At 32.1% G+C, this 17,773-nt stretch overlaps 1 protein-coding gene across 1 annotated transcript in view; it reads right to left on the bottom strand.

Moving 5' to 3' along the window:
* The window catches only part of ELP4 (elongator acetyltransferase complex subunit 4), a 237,646-nt gene that overhangs the window by 134,615 nt on the left and 85,258 nt on the right, over positions 1–17,773 (bottom strand). The window contains exons 6-7 of the mRNA XM_052652866.1: positions 15,048–15,132; positions 10,326–10,514 (exon numbers count right to left, since the gene is read on the bottom strand). Coding sequence (XP_052508826.1) covers positions 10,326–10,514; positions 15,048–15,132 — 274 coding nt within the window. The remainder of the gene's footprint in view (positions 1–10,325; positions 10,515–15,047; positions 15,133–17,773) is intronic.

Raw genomic sequence — 17,773 nt, 5'->3', positions numbered from 1 at the left:
CTTTACTCAAAGTCACAGTTAATTTTAAAATATGGAGGGGCTTTTGTAAATTAAAACATTCTAACTGCAACATTTTTTTGGTAGTACTGTATACCAATATTCCTGTAGGGAAATCATAAAACAAACATATTTTGGCTCCTTTTTCTAATGCTTAAAACACATCCACAAAGTAGCTTACCTCAAGGGCAAAAGAAACTGCTGAATATGATGCCAAATTTTACTAAGATTAAGCAATGGAGCCGTATTTTGTATATTTTCTATGTGATCAAATACTAATATTCTAAATTTTGGTGTGAAATTGTTGGCTTAAAACTGAAGCATTTTTTAAATAACACATGATGTTATTTTCAGAAATATTATTTACATGTACACTGGTCTCAAATACTACATGCTTTTGCAGAACATTTTTTTACATCAGTTTTATTTTTTAGTATGCTGTTATTAAACATTAAAAAACTAACCATTCTGAAAACCCTTATAAATAGACTGAACAAAATACTGTAATGAATAGGCTGAACAGTTAATGGCACAATATTCAAAATTAATTTTAGTTTTAATAAACTATACATCATCTAGTTTTATATGATAGAAATTATTCACATGGAAATTTACTTGTATTGTTAAATCTTTTATGAGTAACTTCCTAAATCAGAAGTTTTTTGCTCACTGCTTTACCCATGAAACCCTAAAAATGCAATTCGCGGATGTCCAAAAGCTCACACCCTGCCTGGAAAAACAATTGCTGATATCCAAATATCAAACAGAGCCTCCAGCTGATGTGTGGGATGCAGTGGTAGGTTAAAGATACTAAAGTTTAAAATCAGCTTAGAATAATCCCATATTGAGTATAAAATTATAGCCTGTCATCAGGAACAGACTGACAGAGCCAGGTCCAGATGGGAGACTGGCTGGGAAAAAAGCTGAGGCAGGTGGGAAAGTGATGGGAACCTGACGGAAGACAGGACTACTCCCTCTGCTGGCAAGGTTCTCACCTGCTTGAATTTGTAACTAATGACTAGCTTTCCTTTAATTATTTAAGATAAAACCAATAAATTATGTAAGGTATATCTTTTTTTTAGCTGGCTGTTTTGTATTTGCACACTTTGAAACTCATGGTATCCTATGTTTTTCACCAGATTAATTTCTCAGAGATGTAAAGATCCAATGTTTCACCAGGAGGTCCCATTATTTACCTTATAATTTAATTGCAATATAAGCATAAACAAATACAGCACTGCTTTTATAGTCCATCTTTAAAAATTAAAAATGCACTTGATTTATGTTTACTGACATATAAACCTTCTGGAAGGAAAAAAGTTCTTGGGCTACAGACTTCACAATCTCTTTCTCAGGCACTGCATAATGCCCTGTAATGAAATAATATAGAAATGAACCATATAAATCAACTATACAGGGAACAAGGAAACAGCATGTCACAGCAAAACAGCATAGATGTACAGCGCCAAACCTATCTGATAATCTAATGATCTGAGTTTACAGATATTATGTACTAATATGTTAAGAAATTAAGAACTAATGTTTACACAAAAATTTTGTTAAATTTTACAGAAAAATTATTCAATGTTTGATTTTCAATGTAAGTTAATAGCTGCAGCAGAAACATTTAGTAAAAATCTGTTCTAAGATTTTGGCCTATAACCAGAAGCTCCCAGAACAGGAGGGATCAGCTTTTTCACCCACTGTTCTCATCTGAATCCTGGCTTAAAAGCTATTCCAGCTCCCAGCTTTCCAGAAGGCTCCATCCCAGGAATCCCTGGCTGCCATTTGGTTTGCTGATTTTAATCTCTCAGGACTTTCTTACGGTGGCTCTACTATGCTGAACTGGCACTTGCTTCTAGAAGTGAGTTATTATTAAACCTGTAGGTCAATTGTGGCACTAACAACTCTTTGGAAGCTTTCAAGCCACAGTGTACAATTTGCTAGTCTAATTAAATATTAATTCTAAGTGTTACATTTTGTGGCTAAGAGCTTTTATTTTCCATCATCAACCTGGAAGAGAGAGAGGTTACAAGGCTAATTTAATCTCTCCCCCTATCCTCCCCAACATTAAAGATTAACTACATAGGGTGCGAAAACATTATTAAAGAAGCAGGAACTCTTTATATAGTAATAATAATGCAATTAATAGCAAAGGGCTAAAATATAATGTTTAGGATATAAAATATGACCTGGTACTTAAACAGCTTTAAATTATAATTCGTTACAAGCATTTTTTGTCTCAATATTAAGAAATACGTATCACCCTTCTTTTGAAGACAGCAATCTTTCTTTAAGGGAAGGTATGCATGCAAGTATATAAGTAGGAATAATTCAAGACTTGCAGTTTCTCACAGGTATTTTTCAGAAAGCTTGTAACACTAAAGATAAAAAGCTTAGTAATTCTATTTGTAAAATAAATACAAAATTAAATAAAGTTGTACTTCTTTTTTGTATACAAAAAAAAGTGATGTAGTAAAGTAGACTCTATAATAAAAATAATGTTAAGGACCCTTCCCTTTTTTCCCTTCTACCATGTTCAAGGAGACAAAATGCAGAGTCCCTTTCGGATTCTACGCCCAGAACAGTTGTGTCCACGCCTGGACACTGGGCATTATAAAGACTATGCAGTCCAGCAGCCAAAGATTCCATATGCCTGAACAGATGACTCAATCTCCATACTGTGATGAGATATTTCACTATTTCTATCATTGATATATTTGAAAACTTTGACTCTGAATAGTACTTTAATGACCATCACCACTCTAAGGTACTATGGTGTGAATTGTTATATGAACCAAAACTTCATAAAGCAATTTTAGGCAAAGCAAATAAGTCGTTAAAACCAAAATTACTTTTCATTATATGCTTTATTGAATATGCTTTGGTTAATTACAATAAGAGGTTTCTAAATGACTATTTTTTTCTTTTGAAGGTACGTATGAATTTTACTGAGAATTTTAAGTATGCTGTCCTTATTTAATATGCATATTGATATTAAGACCAAATGACAGATATACTGCTTCTAATTCTCTACATAGACAGAAACGTATAAGCAATTTGGAATTTACCTGTGTAAAAACTTTCAAATATCCTTGACCAAGAAAGTAAATCAGATATATATGCATAATGCATACAAGCTAAGATTTGATTTAAAAATCAGATACTACATTGTACAATATAAAATATGAGACATAAAAATGTTGAAACACAGTTGAAACACAGTTCTGTTATTTGTTATTATAAAAAAAATAACAGATTCTGTTTACAATCCAACCAAACTTGTATGAGGCTACTAAATTTTCAAAGATTGAAATTTGACACATATGATGTAAAATTTAAATGATTTTAACACGATTCATTTCATTTTAAAAAATTATTCCTATTTAGACTTTAAAAATATTAATTTCTTACAAACTATATCAGACCAGTTGAGAAGGTCTACAAAAATAAAGGCAGAATCTTAGTTGAGAGTATGAAAATTTGTTACCCAGAAAATCTGACTTTATCCTTTAGTAATTGATAGTCATGATCAAGAGATTAAATTTGTAATTTTCATCCTTAAATATTCTTAATAAACTGCATCTAAAGAAGACCATTTCAAATAATAATTCTCCTTAATAGAGTACATTTTAAAAGACCATTAAAGATAGATTAAATTATATGGCAGAAGGTGTTGTTATGCCTTTCTATAATGATGCTCATAGCAACAATTACATACAAATATGTTCCAAAATTTTATATTTTTAAACTCACAAGAGCCTGTTATTCCTTTACCATACAATTATTCTTAGTTTGTTTTAAGAATAACAGATTTCACACTGAGAGAAATTCACAAGGTCACTGGAGTACACATTTCATAATCCCATATTAATAGTTAGTTTGAAAGTTGTCCACTGCTTGACTTAGAGTTTAGTTGTTAAAATACTCAGCATGAACACAAAAGTTTATAGATGTGAAAATGTCTGTTCTGAATTTCTCTACACTGCAACATACTGTATGATTCACTTCAGTCAGTTCAAAGTTTTAATATATTAATATTAAAGAAGATAGATATGAAAATATATCAATTAAAATAACATACTAAATAAAACTCCACTCAGTTTTCAAGAGATATTTAACAAGGGCCTTTATTCCTGCTTTTCTTCAGAAAATGAATTTTCCTCGGTTTAAGCAAACTAATGTCAGTGATAGGTTTCTGAAGTGACATAGCTGGAGGTGGGGTAGGGGGAGGGAAATTCCACAGATCAAATTGTTGGAAAATAGTGGCTATATGATAGAAACTGAACAGTCTATTACTGACCAAGTGCCAATGATGACCAATAAAAATATATTGCAGGCCAGTTTCAAACCTGAAATCTGCTCTGAATAAATGAAAGTTTAAGTAGTTTACCAACTAATGTTCAATAGCAAATACATTAAATACTTGTAATACTAAGAATTATGGTAGAATGAGAAAATCTTACTTCGTATTTTATCATCAGTAATGTCAAGGAAGTTTTCATTCCTGCATTATTATAGTTAAGGAGAAATTTATTGGGTTGTTTATATTTAAAAATTCCTTGGAAGTGTAGACTGTGACAGCTTGAACAGATTAGCAGCAATGAAAAGTAAATTTTCTTTTTGAAAGGAAAGCTGTGAGAAAGGTATAGAAAAATAACCTTTCCTATTTTAATTACAACTGTAAGTGCTTTGATATTTATTTCCTGACAGTTTCAGGTAAAAGTAATTTCAATCAATAAAAAATACAACTCAAGAACAACCTGTCACAGATTGTGAAAATAAAACGCATAAGCTAGGGGAAATTTATTTTCTTTTCACATCATCAGTATAGTCATAATAAAGCATGAACCTAAGTTTCTACCTCCAAAAAGAATAAATGTTATTGGTCACCATTTTTCTTAAGCAGAACTGTCACTGGGAAATAATATTAATTTAAAAGGCACAAAATATTTGTATAATTTGGAAATGGATAAAAAATTTCGCTACTAATAAGCCAGTTCTCATTTATAATAAGACCAGAAAACATTATAGTTTCATATCTTGCCAGATATGGAAATCAAACAGTATCCTACTGTAACAGCTTCAAAGTTATCACTGTGTTAAAAAAAAACTCATTAAAAAATTTCGAAAGGTGTACAAACATACTTATGTTTCTAACAGTAAATGGGAAAAAAAAAACAGCAGAATGTTCAATGTAGCTGAAATATTGCAACCTATAATATGGAAATTTATACTTAAGTTTTTCAAAGATGAAATAATATTCTCTTACTTAACAGGAAGGAAGAGTTTCAAGGTAGGGTTTTAATTACTTCTCTTAGATGTAACCTTTCCTCTTTCTTTTTCAATCCACGACAACCTTCACTCGACAACAGAGTTTTGAACAGTTGAGTTGTGAGAATGTGAGCAGCTGCTGTTATTATAACTAAAGGTCTGTCTACGGCTTGAGTCTGAGAGACCACATGTTCGGCTGTCCTCTCATCTTGCCATCCTCACCAATTAACTATTAACATGGAGGGCTGTACACATGCTCTTGGGGGCTCTTTAACAGGCTTCTTGGCGAGTGGAACAACTACACAGCAGGGATCTGGGAACTGGGTAATGCTGGAATATAGGGGAGCCGTCCGTAGTTTCACTCCTTCTAATGACACTTTACTCCACAGTTCAGCATATAACAAAGTCTGTATTTTACTTGGCCATTTTCACATACATTTTTAATAAAGTGTCTTTGGGTAGATAATAAAACTACATTCTAGCGAGACACAATATGAGTAATAACACTACTTCACAGGGAAAACTGTTTAGGACTATACATGTATATATATTTTATGTCAATCATACTATATTTGATGAATAATTTTAGTGTTTTCACCTAAAAGATATTTAGAATTTATTTTTATGCATTGATTTCAATGTATGCTTGTTATTTCCTGCGCTGTGATGAAAACAATCTTTAACCCAAAGGAAACAGACTATATCAAGGTCAAAGTTGTGAGGCTGAACACGAAATAGTTCAAATACAATTCTTTTTCACTCTACTTGCAAAAGTCTTATTATAACAATAAGTTAAAATCAGTTTTGAATCTATGTCATTATTTTCCCTATTTTAACTTTTCCCCCTCTTTGTAATTTCCTTAACTATGTGTTCCTTCTTTACAATGAAATTAAACATGGGAAGCATGCCAAAAGTACAATAAAGGGTAACTAATCATTACTGTACAAGTCTGACAGAATGCTAATAACTAAAGTAAGAACACTGATTGGCTGTTTTTCCAGTCTAAAAGGAATAGGTATTTTATGTATTTTTAATCTAGTGTTACTTAATATAACATATTCAAATAAAGGTGTCACAATTCTATTACCTATAGGTGTTTAACTATATGACAGTATTTACAAGGATATCAAACTACATTTCTATTTCTTGCAAAAATCCACTTTACTATCAAATATCCAGCTCAAGCATCCAAAATACATACATATATAAATCGTCTACTCCATCCATTCTATCTTTCACATTGAAAAAAATTCCAGGAGGATGGGACCTTGCTTGTTTTATTCACTACTATAGCCCCATGGATGCCTAGAATAGTACCTGCAATAAGTATTTGTTGATTGAATAAGCTAAATTATTCAATCACCATTTAAAGTTTGATTTATTAGAGTCTTCAGGGGTGGCACTGGTCATAATTGAGAGGAAGCTACCGTATGATGTTAAAGAGTCATGTTACCACAAGGGGATGTTACTAAGACTTCAGTGGCCGTTTGATTTCAGCCATGCTTTCTAACCTGTCTCGCCTGTGAGAAGATCTTGTCTGTGTCATTCATGAAAACAGGTGGAAAGCTGAAGATGTCTGTTGCTTCGATGCACTTACATACCTTAGTTTTCCTACCCCGGCTGCTGCTGCTAAGTCGCTTCAGTCGTGTCCGACTCTGTGCGATCCCATAAGACGGCAGGCCACCAGGCTCCCCCGTCCCTAGGATTCTCCAGGCAAGAACACTGGAGTGGCTTGCCATTTCCTACCCCTGATCTCTGTTCAAATTCTCAGTTTTGGAGGTCTGTTTAAGTAATAATCTTGAAGGTGACAATTGTTAACATATAATGAGTGCCTTCCATGTGCCAGCACTGGGTCAGCCCATGTTATTGCTAATCTTCTGAATTTTTAAAAAGAAGCAGCTGAGGCTGAGAAAGTTAGACTTGAGTAAACCATGTAACTAACTGGGTCTATCTCCCTCCAAGGCCAAGGTTCTTTCTATCACTGAATGCTACTTTGTGCACAGTTTGCTTCTTAATTTTGGCCCTATTTAGTACTTCATTAGTACCAAGCAGAATAGCATGGTAGTTGACTATGGTAATTGAAGGGGGAACTGCTTAGATCTAAACCTTACCATTCCACTAGTTGTATGATCTTGGGAAAGTCACTTAAATTTTCAGTCCCTTGTTTCTTATCTATAAAATGGAAATAATGACAGTACCAACAACATAGGACTAAATGATAATGATATATAAGGATTAAATGAGTTAATATTTGAAAAGATCTCAGGACTGCAACTGGCCTATAGAAATCACTGTGTAAGTTCTTATTAAACAAACTCACAGTTTCCTGATTCTGTATACGCATATGTCTTTGATTAGCTTTGTAAGTACTTTTTATTCTCTTGGCTTAAACATTGTGATTTTCCTTGCCAGTCTTTAAGAGTTAAGAGTCTTATCTGCTATTTATTACATATCATGACTGGTTTTAGCAAACTGTTAAGTTTTACATTTTCTCCTATGTATTTGGATAAAAGAAAAGGTCAGGTGTCATGCTCAAGGAATTTTTTTTTGTAACTCCAGTGATATTAGGACTATAAGACTACTATATGATAGCTAGGCAAAACTGTTCATGGAAGAGACTGGTGTATTTATCACCAAAGTCTGACCATATGTTTTCCTAACTCTACTTCAAAATAGTCTCTTAATTGGTATTTTAAAATGTATAATTTAAATTATATCTTTTTCAGTAATATAAGAAGTTAAACACATCTATAAAATACCAAAATTCAAACACTGGTTAATGTTCAGACATCCAGTTCACCTTGGTATCTCAACCATTGTTTAATCAGTGGTGAATACTGGATGATCTAAGGTCTTCTTATAATATTACTCCTCTTCTCTTAGACAGAGGCTTAGAGGAATCACTGTCACAAACATTCACAACAGGTTTGGAATCTCTTCTCGAAATAACAAGAATGATCACTACCAAAAATGGCTTAAAAATTTTTTTTTCTCTTTCTTCTTTATTGCATAGGCACCCTTGGAATAAATTGTAAAATCACATATATACATATATTTGTTTCATAATTGTTTTGGTTCTTAAATTTAAGTCTTTGATTCATTCTGAATTATTTTGTGTGTATGACATGAGGTAAGGGTCCAAAGTTCATTCTTTTGTCTGTAGCTATCAAGTGGTCTTGCCATTTGTTCAAAGGCTGTTCTCTTTCTATTGAATGGTCTTGGCGCCCTTGTTGAAAACTGGTTGAGCATAGATGCCTGGGTCTATTTCTTAACTCTAAATTCTATTCTGTTGATTTATATGTCTATTCTTATTTGAGCACTAGACTCCTTATAGACCTCCAAATTTCAATTATATCTGTTATATTTCTGTTAATTTAACTAAATGTAAAGTTCTCATGGACCTCTGGAGTGTCACCAAGTATACAGTACTTGTTTCCTTGACTTGCTTGAATATGTCATTTAAGTTCAGATCTCAGTTGTAAAACAGGGATAATGCTTAACATATCCAAGAACAGGAGCCTAGCTTAGGTGAACCCTTATTTTCCTATGATTCTAGAATCTGATTTTCTGGGTTCAAATTATAGTTTTTCAAGTATTTAACTTTGATCTAATTTCTTAATTTCTCTTTACTTCAGTTTCCTTATAAGTAAAATGGAGACAATAATAGCATTTACTTAAAAATTCCATAAGAATTGTTAGGTACTGACCTAAAGTGCTTGCTGGTTACTCTCACTTTATAATTGCTATGTTTTAGAGAGGTAAAATAAACCTCAAAACTTCTCTGCTATAATTTACTTCAAATCAAAATGTTTTAGTATGTTCATCAGAAAAGATTTAGTGATTTCAGTGATTTAGTTATTTTGACTTTCACATTCCCTTCATTGCAGCAGATATTTCAGTTATATCTAGTATCATGTTGCAGTTTATATGTATATACACACACACGTTATAGTGTATATGTGTATACTGTTCACACACACACACACACACACACATACTCACTGTGGAAATACTTCCAAACTTGCCATTTGAACACTTTTAGGAAAAGAACTTTTTTGAACCGATGAAGAAATCTTACAAAGACCCTTCTTTCCCTGGGGAGATTGGTTTCTTTTTCTGAGAGTATGGCTTCAGAATAATTTACACACACACACACACACACACACACACACTAGAGGCAAGAAAGGGACCAGTCTTATGCAGATCAGCTTCTTTCTTCCCCATTTTTTTAGGTAAAATATATACAATATAAAATTTACCATTTTAACCATCTTAAATTGTACAGTTAAATGGTATTAAGTACATTCATAATGTGTTACCATCACCACCAGCTATCTCCAGAACTCTTTCCATCTTCTAAAACTGAAACTCCATACCCATTAAACAATAAGTCCTCATTCTCTCCTACTGTCAGCTCCTGGCAATCACCATTCTCCTTTTGTCTTCATAATTTTGACTATTCTAAGTATGTCATGTAAGTGGATTCACAGTATTTATCTTTCAGTGACTGACTTATTTCACTTAACAAAATGTTCTCAAGATTTACTCCTGTTGTAACACACATCAGAATCTCCTTCCTTTTTAGGGTTGAATAATATCCTGTTGTATGGATACACCACATTTTGCTTATCTATTCAGCTGTCAGTGAATAGTCAGGCTGCTTCTACATTTTAGGTCTTGCGAATAATGCTGTTGTACATAGGTGCAAAAATATCTCTTCAAGATCTATATTCAGATTGGTTTTATGATCAATGAAAAGATACTGCAGCAAAATCAACCTTACGTCACAATGATATTAGCAAGTTTACAATAAATTCAAGAAAAATTATAATAAAATTAGTAAAGATGAAATTACCATATACTCACTGTATACTAAAACCATAGATACTAAAGAATTGAATAATCTTCAAAGATACCTTGCTGCTTTGGCATTTTTAGCATCCAAAATCTCTTTTACACAAACGACACATGAAAATAATTTATAAAGCATTTATATACTGCTCTTTAACGATGAACCATGAGTTAGGACAAAGTAGTTTAGGGAAATTCTTACCTGGATAAGGTGTGTTGGCACTGTAATGATACAGGCTGAAAGAGAGGTTCGCAGAAGCGCACGGAGTATATAGAGGAACTTCGTGAGGCTGTGACTTGCGTCACAGTTTTCTGCACAGCAAATATCATCTCCCCACAAAGGTGAACCAAGATTCTGGATTCCTATTCTTAAAATGTTTTTCTGTTTTTTCTAAGCGAAAGTGAGAGGGAAGTAAACACAGTAAGCTTTAGTAAATGACAGGATACCTCTTTTATCTGCCAGTTCTTATTTTCATTCAAAACAGATCCGAGAGACAATGTCAACAGATGTGGGAAAAAACTTCATGTAGTATCAATAATAAGGCAATATAAAGGAGATCTTTCAGATTATGATACTATAAAAAATAGCAGAACTATTTTTTTCTTGTGCTTTTTCCTTTTGGAAAAATTGAGTATCACAGGCCTTAAACTTTTAATTGTTTCTAAATTTTAACAGTGACTACTCTAAGAATCATGTTTGAGGCAATTAAAGTAATACATAACAAATCATAGATAATAATAAAGAGAATCTAAGCCAGAATGTGCACAAGCCATTCTTAGTATTACAAAATTCTGTTTTACAATAAACTACAGAGTGCTCACCATTTCTCAGATAAATTCTATCATGTTAATTGCCTACTATTCTGTTTGGAAAAAGTTTAAAAATGTATTTTTTGGTGTTTAACATTTTGCACTTGCCTCTATTTTTTCTCCTTGAAGCTACTTTTATGATCATTTGACACTTTTCACAAAACAGGTGAACATTTAGAACTTGAGCCCATTGCCATTAAGGTCAGAATAACAGTTAATGATATTTCTTGGGAAAAGAGCATTGAAAAACCATTAAGTAAAACCTAATTTGAATGTCAATAAATGTTTGCCAGCAGATATGTTTATAATAAATCTTACTGTTTGGGTTATTCTAACCAGACAAATGTTTTGCAAATGCTTTCCTTAGCAATTCAGCAAAATTTCCAGGCAAAGGAAGGAGCTATTTGCAAAACCTGGCATACTGAAATAATTGGAAAATCATTATAATTCTAACAGGAAAAATAAGATTTATTCTCCTAAAGCAAAGATTTGGAACATGCCTCTTTAGAACCGATTTCTGATGAAACAAGATCCTAAACGTGCTATTGCTATAAAATGCCATTAATAAAATTTATGAAAGTGATTTTGTGTATTCCTTTTCAAGGAAGATTTACTGATAAAAGGAAGTAGGGAAAATGAATAAAACATTGAAATGTTACAAGAGGAAAACCTAAGAAGACAGTAGTTAGTAAGATAGGTAAAACAGAGGCTTTTAAATCTGCACTGTATAGCTAAGTAGATGTATGATTTTGGACAAAACACTTACATTACTTAGGTCCTAGTTTTCTCATTTCTTAAAAAAAAAAAAGGATAGAACAGAATATTGCTCTATGAGCCTATGCATGCCTGCGTGTGTGCTTAGCTGTGTCTGACTCTTTGCGACCCCATGGACTGTAGCCTACCAGCCTCCTCTATCCTGGGATTCTCCAGGCAAAAATACAGGAGTGGGTGGCCATTTCCTCCTCCAGGGTATTGTCCCAACCCAGGGTTCGAATCCAAGTCTCTTGTGTCTCCTACACTGGCAGGCAGATTCTTTACCACTGAGCAACCTGGGAAGCCCCTATGAGACTATATAATTCCTCAAATATATAAAGTGATACAACAGCCTGTATAAAACTATGAGAATTAAATTTAAAATGGAAGAATTTAGTCTAAGCACATTTGAGAAAAACTTTTTGACTTCAAGGACCTACAGCACAATGACAATATCAAGGCTGTTGGGTCAGTTTCCTTTTCTGCTTGTCTGGGGGGTATGATGACAATATACCATAGGTTGTGATCCTCAACAGTCCATAAAAAATGCTTTCTTAGTATCTCTGTATTGAATAAAATAATGTAGTATATGTTAGAGGTATAAATAAATATCTGATGAGTTCCTGTGAAGTATCTGTGAAATATAACAGGTTATTCATTTTTCTGTATTACTTAGAAACTCAGAATTTAAACAAAATGGCAAGAGTAAGGTTCACATTCTCATCCCCAAACTTGCTATCTCATGATCTATAGCGTAAGTTAGATTCCTAAAAGAATGAGCAACCTGGAAAAAAAAAATTCCCAAACAAAATCTAGATATTAGAATGAAATCTGATGGGAAAAGGAGAGCAGCATCATATTGTATACCCTGTCAACATTTCAGAAAGGTCAGCTGTATTTTAATTCACAGTCATCATTACCTACTACTGTTGTATCAAAAAGTTTATACAAGTTTATAACAAAATTGCTGTCAGTGCAGAATCTGGACAACCACAGTTTAGTGACTTTGACAGTTACACTGATATACGCATATAGGAAGAATGAAAAGATTAAGCCAGAGAATGAATGAGTGACAGATATTTAAGTGAAGTGGGTACATAGCACATTAGAACATAATTGAGCATAATACTTAGCAGAGATAATACATTTATATTTTTTAAAATATGACAGTATTATAAAAACAAAGGCTGAGTTACAAACTTCCTGTGTTGTTTGGAACATATAATTCCTTACTATACCATATAATAATGGGGCATACTGCGAGGCATAATAAAATTAAAAAAATAAACTTTTGCTGATAGCTGAACAATAAATAAATTTATTCCTTTGAGAAGATCTAAAATAGTTAATCTGGTACTCTAAGTAAAAATCAATGTTCAAATTTCACTCATTGTATTATTTCTTAGATATCTGAAAATGAAAAATAAAATTATGACAGCAACTTGTAAATGTTCCCACTCCAAATATCTTTACAGATAAGCTACAATACTTTACTTACTACCAGTATTAATTATACAGTAGTATATAATATTCTGCTCCTTAGAGTCCATTTGTTGACTCCAACTAGTTTATTTGAAAATGTTATGACAGAGAAAGTAAGATGAAAATATCCTTTTAAAAAGTAGGATTTACTTCAGTGTCAGGATATTATCTTGACTCAGGAATAATATTTTTTGAAGTAGTGCCTGATAGATGTATTTTTGTGGCTTCCAGAAGTCATCTAAAGTTTCTGAGACAGATAAACAGACTAGGTAATTAGCAAATGATGTAATCCATAATTCAAAAGTATACAAATTCATTAACTATATTTTAGTTCCAATAAAATAGGAAATATATTTATAATAACTTCTTGGCATATTTAATTAAAATTAATTTTTAGCATTCCTGGTACTCACCATAAAAATGTATTTCTCAACCCTGTTTAATCTTTATGAAAGTTACAGGCCCAAACCAGTCTGTTGTCTAGTAATGTTCATAAAATAAAATATCATTTATTTAAAATGGTGTTAATTCACATTCAAAGAAACAAGTAAGAAAAGCTTTTCATTCCATCCTAATAATAATAGCTTACTTTTTAAGGGCTTTTTGGATGTGTGTGTGTGTGTACATACTTATATATCTAAGTATGCGGGTATTTATTGCCTTTGCTTTTCTTGCATTCTATAAAATTTCTTGCTCTTAGAAGATGTGCCATCCTTCCAGAGCAGCAGCTCTGCACAATGTACCACAGGAACTGTTATGACATGCCTGTTTCCATAGTTACCGGAGCGCGTGGGGAGAGGTGTCTGTCAGGGACCAATTTACCTCTCCAGACGGGCTCTGCCACCAAAGAGAAGACATGGAGCCCATAAATCTTAGCTAGACCAAAAATGGAGCAACAGTGACCAAAATAAAACTGTACTAAATACCAAGGGCTGTCACAAAAACTGTAACATGCATAAAAGACCATCTATAAATGAATGTGTGCCTCACCATACACACATAAATATTTTTTACCTGCTATAAAACTGATGATCGAAACAGATTCTAAAAGTATTTCTTTTGCCATGGACAGTGTTAAATATAGCAATAAAGCTAAAGAATATTTAAAAATCTACGATACAAATTAAGAGCAAGTGTGGTTAATAATGCCAAAAATAAGACTTCTGGCTTTTTTGTCTTCTTCAACAAAAGTAATGGTGCTCTGGAAATAATTCTGCTAAAATAATATAAATGAAATGCAAATCTTTTAGCAGCAATAGCAATTAAAATTACTGAGGAAGAATTGTGAAAGGCATGATAGCTAGAAATAAAATTTCCCTCATTTTGTTCAAGTTAAACTAACCGGAACGTTTTTAATGGTAGGAATCCAGAGGAAATTTTAAAAAATAGAGCTACAGAGAAATAGTTAAGATATAAAATATTTTAATGTAGCAAATAAAAAATGCATATTTTATTCAATGAGACAACTCAAAACATAATATAATAAATAAAATCTTGAAACTCGTAATTCAAAATTAAGGCCTGAGTGACATAACTGTAAAAAATTGAGATAGAAAAATACAAGTCATGCAAATTTAACAGTAATTTTCAAGCTATGTTATTTATTAATTTCAGGCACTACAAATACATATTTAAAAGTAATTCGTGTTGACAATGCATATGAACATTTTCTGTGTATCCACTGAGAACTGAGCAAAAATTCAAAGCACACATTTATAGTCAAACTAAGGCTGCATGTGTTCTGCTTATTTACATCCTCTGTGTTTAGAAACAGCTTGCTCACTGTTGATTATTCTAAGCCCTTCTGGTTCTAGCCCTAGAGAGTTTAAAAACAACATTACATATGTGATTATAAAAAGGTTTTGAAGTTTTTCAATACCTGGGGATTGGATCCATCAAATCCTTCCTCATAAATAATGTTCTGGATAAACTGTAGCAGTTTCATGTAGCCAGAGGTCAAAGAACTGTTGATAAGAAGTGGTTCAAATACATAAATGGGCTTATTACACAGCAAATACAAACTGTAAGCTACAACATTAAATAATTAATTAAAAGATACACATTTATGAGATTATACTTAAATATCAGATAAGCCAAAATAATATAAATAATTCTAAAATAAAATGTCAGTATATGCATGGAATAAGTTGCATTGCCCTATATTAACTAACTCAGTGCTCTTGACATCATGGGAAGATAAAAATCTGTGGAGACTGAGATGACTTAATTTTATGTCAGGCTTAGTTACCACCAAGAAAATTAATGATTTAATGAAGAAACCTAAAAGATGAAGCCACTATAGCTTTTCAGGAGTAATCATGGATAATTAACACATAGTTAATGAACTGCTATGCCAAGTCGACACCTGAATCAACATTCTGATTACCTGAGTTTATCTTCCATAAAAGTTTTAATATTCTTAAAACAAAATTGCAAATATAATACTAATTCAAAAACAATTTTTTAAGACAAAGAAGACAAGTGGATATAAACTCCACTTTTGTTTGTAAAAAGATGACAAAAATATAAAAATTTAAGAGGATAAACTATTTCCTATATGAATATTAGCATTAATGTTACTATTTAAAAATATTTTATAAGTGCTATTAAACATAAAAATTTAATAAGAGTTAAGATAATCTGCTTAAATATTAACTGAATTTAAGATTCTTCATGATGGACAACTTGTGTGCTATGTCTGAACATAAAATGAGATGATGATGAAATTCTGGAGCATTGCAATTTCATAGAAACTGATACTGTAGAAGCTGTGGGTGATCTTAAAAATACAAAAGCATTTGCTTTACTGTGATCTTAAGTAAAGTGATCATATAGGTAGAAGTGCCTGCCATAGGAAAGAAGAAAATACAATTTGAAGCATTCAGGTAACATTAAAGAATATTGCTTTTTTTTTTTAAAGAATATTCTTAAGAAGCTAGGAAATGCAGAAAACCATTTAAATAAATGTGCACAAAATTAATAATAAGTGTGCACAAAATTAATTTAATGATAAATTAATTAATGATTTTGCCTATATATTTAGCAAAAATATATGCACATCTTTGTAAACATTTTATTGAACAGTCACACCCAGTCTAAAAGTACATCTCTAATAACAACAACAAAAGAAAACCAAGAGAAGAGAATGGTGTTCTGTGCAAAACAAGTATTACTACAATTGAAGGATTTGGCAATACGATTATTTCTCATATACTTATTTCTCCATTTTCAATGAAAATACAATGGATTACATGAAGGAGATATTTTTCTACTTTCATGAGTGAGGAAATGTGTCTATAAATAATCATATTCCACAAGGACAACGATGTGACTATTTCACATCTTAACACATATTTGTCCTAGCAAGTCCAACATTTAGAACAGTGTTTTTGTTTGAACACAACAGATTCAATTTCTATCTGGGTCAATTAGCTTCAGCGGCTACAATCTGCTCCAAGATTTTATTATGAAATGAATTCCAGCCAACCATTTGATGAAAGTCACTATGGGTTAAAGGAGGGTGGATCAGAAACATATCCAGTGTATCCTAATCCACCAATAATGAATCTACCTAAGACCATTATTATTTCATATATTCAAAAAGTTTCTCAAGTATTTTTCCCTCTGCCCTAAGTTGTTTGATAATAAAATCTGCTTCAAGTATTTGGTAGTAAATTTTGTGTCTAAAGGCCCATTACTAAATACCACATACATAAATTACTTTTTTAGTTTTAGTTGCTACCATTTATCCATTTCATCTTTTCACAGCTTGATAAGATAACTATAGTACATCTTCAATGGTTTGGAGACAGTGGTTCTTCTGGTATGAGAACAAAAACAAGACATAAAGCCAAATATGCCTTAGTCTTTTTTCTTATTTCATATTGACATACATAATCCAATCACTAACAGTGATTAGAAAATTATAATAAAATAAATTTCTCCAAACTAGTAAGATTTCTAGGAAAATAAACACTTTGATCAATGGGAAAAAAACATACATTTAGGTATATTAAGGATATTCATTTTTAGATACATGGGATTAGAACTTTTAAAACTAAAAGTTTATATAATATTAACATTAAAATACTAACTATTGCTAATCTTCATGAGATACAAGCTCTTGTCAACAGTATTTTATAGTAATATATTTTTTACTGAAAATAAATATCTTGTGTCATCTAAAGTTTTTTTTATTAAACCTCTTTAATTTTGAGGATGTTGCCTTTTTATTTGTACAGCAGTCTAGTAACTCATAAAACAGGAGTTGTCAAGAAGTAAATCCAGTTACAAATATGACCCTGGCTTCCTTATTAATGTTTCCAAACATTTAACAAAGGTAGGTTATCATGGTGTGTACAACATATCCCACAGGCAGCCCATTTCAAATCACGTATATTATTTTGCCTGATTTTCATAATTTTTGATAACTTTCATAGTAAAATTAACTATCATGAAATTCTACAATGTCTTTAAAACTATGCTGCTGCTGCTGCTGCTAAGTCGCTTCAGTCCTGTCAGACTCTGTGCGACCCCACAGACGGCAGCCCATCCGGCTCCCTCATCCTATAACAGTACGAAAATATTAAAAATTAGAATTTTAAC

The sequence above is a fragment of the Budorcas taxicolor genome, chromosome 15, assembly GCF_023091745.1.
Source record: "Budorcas taxicolor isolate Tak-1 chromosome 15, Takin1.1, whole genome shotgun sequence".
Taxonomy (NCBI): Eukaryota; Metazoa; Chordata; class Mammalia; order Artiodactyla; family Bovidae; genus Budorcas; species Budorcas taxicolor.
This window is presented reverse-complemented; position numbering and strand designations above follow the sequence as displayed.